The sequence below is a fragment of the Lepisosteus oculatus genome, chromosome 17 (assembly GCF_040954835.1).
Source record: "Lepisosteus oculatus isolate fLepOcu1 chromosome 17, fLepOcu1.hap2, whole genome shotgun sequence".
Taxonomy (NCBI): domain Eukaryota; kingdom Metazoa; phylum Chordata; class Actinopteri; order Semionotiformes; family Lepisosteidae; genus Lepisosteus; species Lepisosteus oculatus.
The window spans coordinates 9,120,063-9,133,147 of record NC_090712.1 but is presented as its reverse complement, the minus strand read 5'-3'; the positions used below and the strand labels follow the sequence as shown (position 1 = coordinate 9,133,147).

General features: G+C 39.6%; 1 protein-coding gene across 1 annotated transcript; it reads left to right on the top strand.

Moving 5' to 3' along the window:
- Nucleotides 1-221: 221 nt before the first annotated feature.
- On the top strand, nucleotides 222-12,899 carry cep68 (centrosomal protein 68). The gene is made up of 7 exons (XM_006638734.3): nucleotides 222-376; nucleotides 5,808-6,189; nucleotides 6,807-8,288; nucleotides 8,503-8,625; nucleotides 9,561-9,657; nucleotides 10,261-10,412; nucleotides 11,040-12,899. The coding sequence occupies exons 2-7, from the start codon at nucleotides 5,845-5,847 to the stop codon at nucleotides 11,079-11,081; spliced, it is 2,241 nt and encodes a 746-aa protein (XP_006638797.3). The 5' UTR covers nucleotides 222-376; nucleotides 5,808-5,844; the 3' UTR covers nucleotides 11,082-12,899.
- Nucleotides 12,900-13,085: the final 186 nt, after the last annotated feature.

Sequence of the window (13,085 nt, the reverse complement as noted above, 5' to 3'; positions counted from 1 at the left end):
ATCGGGGAGTGGACTATGAAAACTTGAATTTAATAAGAAAGTTGACGTTTTACTAACACGATACATATCACAGTTCTACATCAGAAAAGAATGACTAAAAACTGCGTAAAGTCCTTCATCTCAAGGTAGTCTCACTCAACAGACTCAACGACGCTGAATATGAAAAGCTAACCGTCTTTATTTTCATTGGCTGACAATGGTCTCTTCCTTCGCCCCGCCTGTTTATTTGTGAACCATTTCCTTCTGAATGGCTGTCAGGGCGTCTCTTTAGGGGACTTTTAATCATTTCGGACTAATTTGCTAGCGTGCAGGTAAAGTTTAGAAATTAACTGGCTGCAGCACTCCGGGCTCGGGCAGAATGCGTCCCGAAGAGAAGGTAAGCATGGATCGGAAAACGTGAAAAAGAAGGGGTTTTCAAGCGTGCAGTGGAGAACAAGAAAATAACAGTTATGATTTGTTGTTGTTACTGTTGCAAAAACAAACAAAAAAAAGGAACGAGCAGTTACATATGTATAAACGGCCTGATGTCCGTGATCTGTCATTTGCTGCAGCGTCGCTTTTTTTACTTACGTACTGTAGCTAATGTGCCATCTGAGATTCTTGCATCTTGGCTGATATCCAACACATCCTAATAATAAAGGATAATATTAATGAGCAGGCCGTCGCCTGGGTTTTCCTGTTACAATAACCTTCTCGGTAGTCTTATCCTTTGTTTAGCTAACGGTTTTGCTCTACTAATTTGTCCGATTTTATTAGATATCAGTCTGCCCCCCCCTGCTGCAGTCAGGACCTTAGTAGTGGAGCACGAAGTAAAATTAATTTTCGCTTTGTCTTTTGTTTTTTTTTATTTGTAATGGAAGAACCATCTTATATTTTTGACCACCTGATGAAAAACCCTCGGTGCATGCTTATTTTTCAATCTGAATATGTTGCACAGATCACTGCGGTGTTAGGAAGGCGTATTGAAAAATAGAGACAATAATATAAAAAGGGTTTTCGTGCATTTCTTCCCTCTACAAATTTATGAGCAAATACAGCTTAAATATACACTAAATATACATTAAATTTCACAAGCTGTGCCAGAAACTGTCATTGTGAATTTCGCGGGGAACAACGTATTTTTACTTAAATCTTGGACTTTTTTTAATGCACCGTATTTGTTTCTAAGGGTGACATATAGAAACAAAACACACGCTCGGACAATTCAGAGACTTCAGTTCATCTAACCAGCTAGTCCCTGTAAACAGTAAAGAACAGTTTCCGTATCTTAAAAAAAGATTTAGTTTGGTAACTGAACTGACACACAGCTAAGAAGTTGACGGAAATTGTGGTGTTAGTAAGTGCCTTTGTTCTGATCATTTGTTAGAAACTGCAGTCTACCTGTTGCCATGGCGTCTGATATAGTTCACAGATTATGATTTTCAGTTTGGTCACTGCTGGATCTCCCTTTGCGGTAGATTGTCTCTGATCCAGAGGTACATAACACTATCTAAACCGTTGAAGCCTCTTTCATCTTTAAAAGGTCTATTTTTATCTGATGGGACCAGAAAAAACCAACAGGAACCATCAGCCTGAATAATTTTAGCTTCCTTGAATTCAAACATCCTCCTCTAGAACTGTGATTTTAATACAAATCCAGGAAATATTGCCCAGATTTTCTCTGCTCAGACTATTTTTAAATCTTATTTATGGTACTCTATTCTTAAGGGGTCTGTTTTGAAAATATTCATACATAATAAACACATCTTTCCTTGCTGTTTAAGTGTGTTTTAATGTTGTATTTTGGAAGTTTACAAACAGACCTTTTTTGTTCACCAACAGCTTGATACTGTGGAGAAAGCAGCAGTGATCTCCATCTCTATTCCCAGAGAGCCCCAGGGCAACCATTAAATTAGAAACTTCAAAAAAAAACTTTGTGGTCAATTGCAGGTAATCTGTTCAGTGAAGTAATTTAGAAATATTTTGGAACAAAACCCTGAATACCTTTCAGCCCTCAAAGATCAGTGTTTCTTCAATTAAACAAATTACTTGCTAAACTGATAAGTAACTTACAAATGTTATCAATGTTAAGAAACAGGTGATTTTAATAGACATTAGATGTAGATTTATATGTGTGTGTACACATGGAATGTAAGAAAGAATTTGCATTGAAGCTTATCTTTTGCTGTATTTATTAATTTTACTCATGGTCTTCTTTATCAACACTGAAACAATATTCATCAACGCAGGACCAAAATAGCACACTGTAGCTTGAGGCTGATATTCCTCTTGTTCTGCAAAGACAAGATAATTCCTTAATGCTCACTGGTGCTTTCTAGACAATACAGATATTTCATTCAGAGTCTCCTGAGACTGAGAGTAAGGCAGGTATTAAAGTTCCTTCTTTTCATATAGCACTGCTGACTCCAAAGGATGTGAAAGAGCATTGCATATAGACAGGGACCTAATTCATCTGTCTGGGCAACAAGCAGCAGCCCCACCATATTGGAGATCAGGCAGAGAGGTGGGCAATTAGAATTTTAGGCAGGCTAAATAGCCAATACCCATATGAACAATACTTTGGGATCTTTAATGATGAAGGTGTCTGGATTTTGGCGTCTCATCCAAAGGGCACAACGTCTACAGTGCACTCACCATTTTTAGAAACTCACAAAACCTTCCCCCTCTTCCCGATAATTCTCTGTCTCTCTGATGTGTAAACATGTCAATTATTGCAGTATGGCATCAACATAAGGTTTATCTCTTTTTTCTGTTAAACGTTTACGCAGTCATAAGCACATGAACATCGCAGTAGTGTCAGTAAAAACATCACAAGAGTCAATAAACCCTCTGTCATGTATTAAGGCATCCCAAACATTAAGACAGAAGACGTTCTTACTCATATTTACAAAGGGATGCACAGTGTCTGTCAAATGTTCCTATGGTTACTTTTTATATTCTGAAGCCTCTAGCATTTGTGACATACAATACAGTAACTTATTAGGAAACTAATAACTACCTGATGGTGTGGAGAAATTGTTGAACTGTCACAAGTATCGGATTGCTTGAATGGGTCCAAGCAGAACAAGTTGAAGTTGCTAGGTATTGCAGTCTATCTTTTGTTGTATCATCAAGTGAAGGATTAAGAGAAGGAAGAGCTGAATGAAGACAGTGAAAGTTTGTAAACTTAATGCGGAAGTAATGAGATATTAAAGCTTGAGTGTACTGTAAATAGTGTTTGTAACCTTCTTCAACTTTCAACTCATTTCTGACCAGGTGTCTGGAACTGGGCTCTCACATCACAGTGTGATTCTTATTTATTTGCTGATGCTTTTATCAGAAGCAGTGTACATTTGTAGCAATTTATGCAGCTGGGCATTGTTACCAACACAGTCTGAGTGAATAACGTTGTTCAAGCTGGGGCCAGTAATGCAATCTTATGGATTTGAACCCACAGCCTTGCAGTAATGAGTCTAGGGCCCTAACGTCTCCTCCTCATTGTTATGCCTTAGGCCTCAGACTTGTGAAAGTTGCCATGGAAACAGAAGATGGTTAGCATGATGAATTAGGAGTGCTGCTCGTAGGTTTTAGAAAGCACAAGCAAAGTAATCTTCTACGTGTGTATATTGAGATAACATGCAGTCATGACAAAACCACCCCTTTAATCTAAAAATTCACATTTCTAAATTCAAAATACAAAAAAAGCAAATTTATTTATTTTTGACTGAACCAAAGTTTATGACCGTTGTTTTAGTGTTTCAAGTTACCTTTTTCAGCATGCATTATATGCATTGCAATGTTGTCCAGCCTGTACACTGATCGTTTTCATACAAGACCCTTGTACATCACATCTGCAGAAGGTGGCACTAGAAATTGGATGAAAACAAAACCTGGCTGCATACCTGCTTTTTGTGTCTTTATTGCCATTCATTCTCCACTTTGTTTTCCTTGAGTACAGTAAGTCTGAAGGTTCACAAGCCTGATGTGCTGTACTTGTCTGAAGTAGAAAAAGAAATAAAATCTGCATAAGACAGGTCTCTACCATGCATACAATATTCTGCATCTCAAGCTAATTAAAAACGAAATGGTCTAATTGAAAATGTTAAATTATGGTTGCATTTACAATTCAGGTATCGCTGGCAGAATCTCAATGACAGTGATCTGGATTAAAGAATGTAAATAGCTAGTCTTATTTCATATTTTGAAAATTGATGTCTAATTGCTTTAAAATGATTCTGACCCTTGTAAATTTAGAACATCTAAGTGAATATATAACTAGAATATCAATTCATTTATTAGAAAAAAGAAATAATAAAGCAATTAGTATTGTTCTGTGTGCAGTGTCAAACCTTTGCTGGCATATTATTCAAAAGCATGACAAGTTTAAATTCTTGACTTTCAATTTGGAGTGTGGTTTTGACTAAATAGGAACTCGTAATGCAAAGTATATTGTGAAATCAATTTTTATGGTATTAAAATAATATTAGTCAGAATCTCGTTTGATGAGAGGTCCCTCTGCAGCCCAAATGATCAATAGTAATTGAGCAGACCCTTTTATCATAAGAGTCTCACTTCATTAATGAAAAGCATATTAAAAGAGCAGTTTTTAGCGGTGAGGACTAACCAGCTTGATATTGTTACAAGATATCGTTTTATACAATAACTCAAACTAGAAGCACATATTACACAGAAAAGGAGCTTTACCAGACTAAATTTGAAAAAAAAAAAGAAACTCAATAGTATATTCAGTTCATTGTTTTATCTTGGGATTCAGTTAATTTTTTTATCGTTTGGCAGTTCATGCTGTATGAAATCCAGCAACATGTACTACTAAACCAAAAAAGCAGTTCCAGAACATGCCAGATTCCACACATTCTATAACTGTAGGCCAGCAGTATTTGATTACCCTTCTAGCAGGATGGTTGAATGAAGAATGGGCCTCTTGATTGTGGGCTGTGAAGCACATTGTGAGAGTCAACAAATGCCAGCATTATTCTTGGGACATGGGCAAGCCCAAACTTGCTCTGTTAATGACTTTATAGAATGATTTTTTTTTCAAACAGGGTGGTATACATAGTTAATGTGCAGCTTAAACATTACAAGGTTATTGAGTGACATAAAAATACAGGATCTTGGAGGGCAAGCTGATTAAAAAGAGGTAAAATCCATGGGTGACGAGTGCAAATATTCACAGTTCTATAAAAAAGGAAAAGACCATGAGATACTTAAATGTCAGCCATTTTTCAAAGTTGTCTGTAAATCTAAAAATTCTTCAGTTGTTTTGAACAGATTCTCTATTATCAGAACTAATTATTTTTATATTATTACTTCTGTATTTTTTGTCTACTTAAAACCCCTTTTTATCACATAATGAAACTCAGAATTACTATTTAGTACTGCCTAAGTGTTAATCACTTATAGGCTATTAAGATCTTTTAAGTACAGAATTGTTTGGCCATGGTAACTGTTTATGTATTTCTGTTTTCTGGATTTCAGTATGTAAAGCATATGGCACTATGAGAGTGATTTTTTTTTTTTGCCTTGGATGAGCCCCTGGAGTGTATTAGATCTGGGTTAATTGTCTTTTTATTCTAGAGCAAACACTTCAGCAGTGTGTACAGAAAACATTTCAGGAATGTCTTTTAAAGTGCAATAAAGTAGAGCAGTGATACAGCATTGTAAGATTTATGTACTGTTGTGCTGGGGTGAGTTACATTTGGCAATTGCCAATCCTGACAGTGTAGTCTAAGGATTCTAAACAAAAGTGCAATTGTATCTTTTTTTTTCTCGATGGGACAAATCCCTAACAGCTCCATGTGTCTTGTCAGTGACCTGTGGCATGGCACTGGAGAGCAGTGTGGATCCATGGCTCTAGAGGCTGGGAGATATCCGATGGAACCGAAGAGCTATGGGAGATTGGAGAAGGCGATTCCAAAGCTAGTTTACAACGCACGTCCACACAGGACCACAGCTGACACGGTTCCTCGCATCGCAAGCAGCAGAAACGGGCCGGGGCTGCCTCTAGACTTGCGCAGGAGAGTTTCAGAGAAGACCAGCCAGAAGAAGAGCAGTGCAATAATACCATCCTGCAGGTATTCCACAGGGAAGGCCAACTATGCAATGAGAAAGCCATTGTTTGACACTTCTGCTGCATATACAAAGACAACATCTCATGCAAATGGAAAGCTCTTTCAAAGCCACTTGGAACAGGTAAGATATTACACAGAACAAATGCAATAAATTAACATGATGATCTATTTCCAATAGGAGTGTAGCTCCACCCCAGTCAGATTGAATAATCGCAGGTGAAAGAACATAATATTTCTGTTACAATTGTTTTTAAGTATTCTTTCAGCTGTTCTATGGGGTTGTAATTGCTGTTCGTGAGTTTCAGAAACTCTTCTCTTTAAGGTTCTGAAAAGCTCACTAAAGGAGTGGCTGATGCACTGTCATTCTCACCTGTGATCTGGTTATCATAAATTCATCATGTATTAAGAGTTTTAGTCCAAAAAAAAGAAAAAGCAGTTGTAAATAGTAAGGTTAGGAGAGCCTGCATACAATTCTGTTTGCCGGAACTGGTTGAAATAATATACTTCAATTAGGGTAGTTTTGAATCCCATGGAGTGAGTGCAGAAAAAAGGCTGAACAACCAAGCAGATCAATTACATGCGTCAATGAGCAATGACAAGTTCTAGTTTTTGTTTCAGTGGAATACAGCGTTTGCCAAGTATTGTAGGCAAGAAAAAACATATTATGTTTTAGAACATGAAAAAATAGAGAAATGGAAAAATCGGGGGGGGGGAAATGCAATGTTTTTTGTTTTTAAGGAGGGGCAAGCTGAAGACGAACATGCCCAATGCACACGTCAGACTTTTGAATTTCGCTTGAAGTCGCCGGCGGAAGAATTTGAAGACATTGTGGCTGTGCTTTCGGATCAAGACTGTTCGACCGATTCTCAGTCTGAAGACGTGACGGCACCTTTGAGCGCACTGTGCCCGAAGGAGTGGCGGCCTCCTCACGAGGAAACAAGCTTCTACCAGGAAGGTTCTCTCTCCAGGCCTCACAGACGCTGCGCCTCCAGCCCCCCTCTGGATGTCCGCAGTCTCAGAACGAAGGGGAGCTCGAGAGGGGCTGCAGCTCCGAGGGCTTCTTCTCTGGACACTCACATTCCCTCCTCGCGACTCTCGAGGAGAAGCGGGCCTCAGGTCTGCCAGGCTCTCAGCGCCTCCAGTTTACCCTTACCACGCAGGGGGGCCCTGGCCTTTCGCGAGATGTCGCCGTATCAGGCGGACTACTGGGCATGTGCAATTCCCAGCTCACTACCCCCGTCTCCCAACAGGGATTCACCCGGCTGGGACCCCAATGAGGAGTACCAGAACCTGCTCGATTATACCTACCCTCTGAAACCCAAACATCTGGTTTCCCGGGACGCGTCAGACTGTCGGCTGTTTGCGTCTGATCCATTGATGCGAGACTCCGGGATTGAGCTTGACCATTTCTCTAGCCCGGCTGACAATGCAGAAACGTCAACGAATTCGGAGCTCCTTGGCCATCGATTCTCAGTCCGAGAATCTGTGGGTAGTGGCAGGGAGCGAACCTTCTCAAGCAAAGCCTTAAAGCCGGCAAGTCCGTGTCGGAAGGAACTCTCCTCTTCCAAAGCTGATTTTAAAATGTCCAGCAGCTGGTATTCTTCAATGGACCAGGTAGACCTCTCTTTGGAAAACTCCTACTCCAGTTCTGCTTGGCAGGAAATGCATAGTAGCAAGAATGTGGATTACAAGGCGAGGCATGCAAGGCATGGCATCTTTTCATCCCCTGAAGTGCAGCCCACTTATATCCCTACCTCACACATCCTTCCTCCTGACAAAGGATGGGATAGTGACGACGAATTCTGCCCTCTGCCTTTCAGACTGAAGGAGCTGGAGGTTTTATCTCAGCAGTTACAGACCATTTCCATACAGGTGAACAAGCCTGTTGATGCACGCTGGGAGTCCCCCTCCTCACTGGGAAGGGAAACGTTTTCCATTAAATCCTCAACAGCTCTGCTGGAGACCAAGGTGAAGGAGGGATCTGCAGCAGAGGAGCCGTCTGCCTCGGATTTCCCCTGCAGCGCCAGAGGCTCTCGGGAAGGTCAGGAGTTGGGAACTGGTCTGCATAGATTGGGGAGCGACGTCACAAAGCGTAGCCTGAGAAGAGCTGCCATGTTCGTGACTCAGCTGGGGGGATTGCCTCTCTCGGAGTTTCAGAAGACCGAGCAAGCGGACCGAGGCCAGACAGAGGCAAAGGAGTCTCTTGTGCGTCATGTTCAGGTAGTATACTTATTTCAAGTTGACAAATGTAAAAAATTGTAACGTAACACTGTATCGTCATAGAACATGGTTTTCACTGCTTTCTTGCTGTGATGCTCAGTAGATTTCTATGTTGAACAGACCTGGAATTATTCCTGCGGACTTTGGCTGGAGTAACGCTGTGTAAGGCGGTTATCTGTGAGTCAAATGTCTTTTGCATTTCTTTTCGGCCCAGATGTTTTGTATGAACCTGGAAGAGCTAATTCAGTGGCTGTACAAAGTGGTAGAAAAAGTGGACAGCTGGAACCCACCCGCAGCTGACATTGAAAGCATCAAAACCTCTCTCGCAGACTATAAAGTAAGGATACCCGCAGCCCCCTGGGTCACAGAAGTGTCGGATAAAAAAAGAAAGCTTGGTTTGAAAAGAATACCTAATTTCTTATTTCACTTTCATTCTTTATTTTAAGTCTTTGTTTTTTCTCTCATATTTACATAAATATATTAATAAATTTACATTTATTATTTTGCCTTTCTCATGCTAAAAACCAACGAACTCATGAAACCAGAACCTTAACAAATTCAAACCTTCCTCTGACTCTACACTCCAAGCATTTAGTCTGTTGTTTTAATCTGTTGTTTTAACACTTAACATTGTTTTAACATTGTTCTACCTCTAAGCCCTGAATCCAACAGCCTTAAATCAAGTAACTCTAAATGACAGTACCTGTGTAGCCACAGGTGGAGCCAAGTCTTGGTTTCAGGATTCAATATTGGACTGGGATAGTCTGATGTACACTAGCCTTCAAGAGTATTGAGACAGCAGAGTCAAAACTTATTTTTCCTTGTAGAACAAGAAAAAGTAAAGACATTTAAACCCTGGGGGTCATTCATTTAGCTCTCTAAAATTCCCTCTCTCTGGAATTCCCCTACCCAGGTGTATTTGAAATGCTCCTGTCATTCCTAAATTCAGGTACATATTAAAACAGACCCCTTTTTCAGTGAGTTTAGCTTAAAAATGAAATGAACTATTTAGAGTTGGGCGTGAACAGTTCACATACCCTGGTTAAAACGTATTTCCCTTTCAACCATTTTTCTGCTTTATGGTTATTTGCTCTTCGCTTTGTATTTGTATATCATTTCTGTTGTTAAATCAATTATTGATTTTTTTTTTTACCTTTCAGACAGATACTTTCCCTCAAAGAATGACTGACAAAGGTCGTACTTCCCAGTTCTTCTGGAACTCCTGTGGTCAGCCGGGAAGCTGCTGTTCTAAAATCCTCTTTGTCTCCTCAGAGATTCCAGAGGGACGTGGATGCCCAGCAGCCCTTAACTGCGGCTGTTTTAAAAGCCGGGGGAGTCCTGCTCAGCTGCATGAATTCCACCTCCCCAGGTAACTGAGACAGTGAGGGGAAGAGAGATTTCAGAGGGCAGCTGCTGCTTCGTCCACATGGCAACATCGGGCTGCTATTGGAGCGCTCCTTTTCTATCCCGGAAGAAGACCCAGTCTTAACTCTTGATTCTGTTAACTTATTAAGACGATTATGGGCTGACTTGTGTCCTGATTAGTCCAGATTCTAATGTGGGTAGGAAAGAAAAATGTTGCACAGTAGCAGACCATAACCAGCAAATAGCCCTTCGGAGGAATCGTGTCCTGAATGTACATTTGAATTACCTTCCAGCATTTTAGCACCCTGGTCCTTATGCTGTCTGATGTCTTTAAGCAAGCGGTTTCTCTATCATGGTTTAATAATTAATAACGGTTGACGGTGGTTAGGGTTACTTGTGTTCGCAAAGGTACGAGGACAAAAGAGAACTACAGCTCAGAAGATTGGATAGAAAGTCTGAGCATGTGAAGTAACGTGTCACCATTCATTTTGATATGCCAGTCTCAGTTTCTACCGCTCTGTCGTTGTATTTGATTTTATTTTTGTTGCTCAGTGTCTGCTCTGCACAGGGTCTCTGTAATGGCCTGTTCTGCCTTGTTGTGTACTAGTCTTGAAGGAAACCCTGGGGTTGATTGAGAGGCAGTCAAAGGCTCTGGAGGTACAGGCGGAGCTCCTGTTCTCCTCCATACTGTCTGCTGTGGACCGCGTCGCCAAGACGGAGGCAGAGCACAGTGAGGACTCCAGCACAGATCTGCAGCAGGTAATCTGCAGCACAGAAATTCAGTTCAACTGAACAGTGGTGTGCTTTTTCCCTGCCGTTCAGAGATGGATTTGCGTACTTTTCATTTATACCTAGTTCTGTGGTCAGAGTCTCTGAGGCACGTGGGTGTTGGGGGGCTTTTACCCGTTACTTAAAGGAGAGTACTCCGTTCACCTCTGGAAACATTCAGCCTGCGTGTCTAAGAATGAGAAACACGGGTACTGTTGGTGGGCGTCCCTCGAAACATATTTCTTTTGCACAAAAAGGGCATTTTCATACACAGAGAAAGTGTGTCTCATTCAGTTCAAAATCCTGTCTGAGTCTGAATCGGAAGGTTCCAGTTCAGGTGAGTTGTAAATATTTGTAATTAGACTCTTATTTTGGAATGGACTGGTATTTTTCTACCTTGCTTAGAAACACAATTACCGTAATTGCCCTACAAAGTTCACTTTCAGACCCCCTAGTGTTTTACGCTTGCATGGTTTGTTTAGAATTAACTCCTGCATTTCAAAAATAGGGGGAAATCGGTCTGATTTGCATAACTAGTTAATGAAGGATACCGATGCCCTCAAAATGCATGATGAAAGTGATTTGTTGTGGTTTTCAAACCTATTTATTTTTTTACAGAGTCAACAGCTGAATGAAAGTGGGTTTGTGGAACAAGACTGAGAAACGTGAAGGTTTCAGTCAACACTACATTGAAATGCACTTCCTTCTGTTCATGCGTTCATGGTTATACCACTGCGCACCACACTGTCTTATATAACTGTCACAAGGGTACAGTTTTCTATTTAAAATCATGTAATGTTTTTTCCACTTTGGCTTAATAGCACTTTTCTAAAGCTAAACTTAACATGTTCCATTATTTTAACTTCTATATTTTTATATCTTGTTTTGATAGTTTATAAGCTGTGTAGCTCATGCAAAAGAAAAAAAATCTAAATCAAATAATCGAAGAATATCTCAATTCTACACACTATAATTCATACGCCTTACAATACTCCAGTAGTTCTTATGTATTTGTTTGCAGTGAATGAATCATACTGGTTTGCATAGATACTGCTTATTTTACATTTAAATGTTGCATTTCTTTTTAATCTATTAAAATGTATTCAAACAGTTGATATATTCCTGGAACATAGTCAATGTTCTTCACATCTTTTAAAACATTTTTCCCTATAAAAACAATAGCATTTCGCTTAGTTGTGATAGAAGTAAATTCAAGTGGCGTTATAGTTATATTGTTCCATCCTTTCGATTTAAGGGGACTTGGAAAGCGAAAATAGACATTTTAGATATGTACTGTATGGCAAATCACGCACAACTTGCAATTATTAACCAGTGAAAGGGTAAAAGCCAAAAAAAGACTATTGACTGTTCTTTTTGCTTTACTATTTTCATTCATATTGAAATGGTCAGGTCAGAAGTTTTCTCACATCCTGCTACTCTCACTCTGGGCGCTGTGTAGACTGGACATGGTGCGCTACTGAGAGGAACTTTGCGTCATTGCAGTTGTCAGCATCTGTTGACTCGACTTCCTTCTTTACCACATGTTGGCCATGTGACTCTGACTCTGCTTAAACAGAGAGCTGACTGAGCCTACTGCTTATTGAAAGACCTTGCTGTAAAGAGGATCGCATTTAATGAAAAGTGAACATTGATTAAATATTGGTTGCAGAATATATCAGGCTTCTGGGTCACTGAAATTAAAAATAAATCATAGAGAGCAAAAAGGTGGGGAACGTTTTATGAAACAGATAGAAGTGTTGTGATGTGTCAAACAGGATTCAGAAATGCATCACGCCTTGTAGCTTGATCCTTGGTTTTGTCATCCCAAGTTTCCCTTAGGGCATTTCTGGCATACGTTTGCTCTTGAAATGTCAAATGAATACCTTTTTCTCTTTAAATCACTTTTTGAATTAAACATGTTATTTTGAATTTTTGTTTTATAATTTTAAATCTGTCATATGCTCCAAGTCTTGTGGTTTGTTAAAATTTGTGTATCCCTTTGAATGTTTTTAATTTCTTAACAGTTTATAAAGCTGGGATTAGCTTAGACAGCACAGCTAACCCTTTATAAACTTATCTTAACATAACTGTATCTTCTGTTTCTCTTAAATTAACCCTTTCCTCTGAATCTAGTCTTAAGAGTGATACTTTTTAACTGCAAGATTTTGGATAATTTCATAATTTGGGTCGAGCTATTAGCTGAAACAAAGGCAGCAAGTTGTTAATGTGCAGCTGATCTTCTAAATCAGGGAAAAAAATACAAACATTTTCTTTGGCCACAATCCATGATTTTGTTTCGCATCGAGAAATGTAGATTAGTGGTCATTCATCTCGATGACTTTACAAAGGCAGGTGCTCATCAAAGACAAAATGGACCACACAGTCGAAATGGCTTGTTCTCATTTGTAACCTTTATGTGCTTGGGAGTGTTTGTTTGTGAAATGAATGTCTGTATTAAAGACGAGGTGCTATCCTGTATCCCTTTTTGTTGCTGGGAGTTGTTAAGTCTTTTGTTGTCTACAGCCCAGGACAGGCCCGGTTTATGCCTTTCTTTCAGTGGTGCTTATGTAAGAAATGAGTTGATCAAATTACAGTAGATAGAGAAGCATTCCCATGCTTTTTTCAAACAACAAAAACACTTTATTACTTTATATTAGATATGCA

Bases quoted from the DNA above. Each gene is read 5' to 3' on its own strand.
- cep68 (XM_006638734.3), top strand. From the start codon at position 5,845: ATGGCTCTAGAGGCTGGGAGATATCCGATGGAACCGAAGAGCTATGGG. The intron at 6,190-6,806 runs GTAAGATATTAC...TTTGTTTTTAAG, and splicing joins TTCAAAGCCACTTGGAACAG to GAGGGGCAAGCTGAAGACGA. The intron at 9,658-10,260 runs GTAACTGAGACA...GTTGTGTACTAG, and splicing joins CATGAATTCCACCTCCCCAG to TCTTGAAGGAAACCCTGGGG.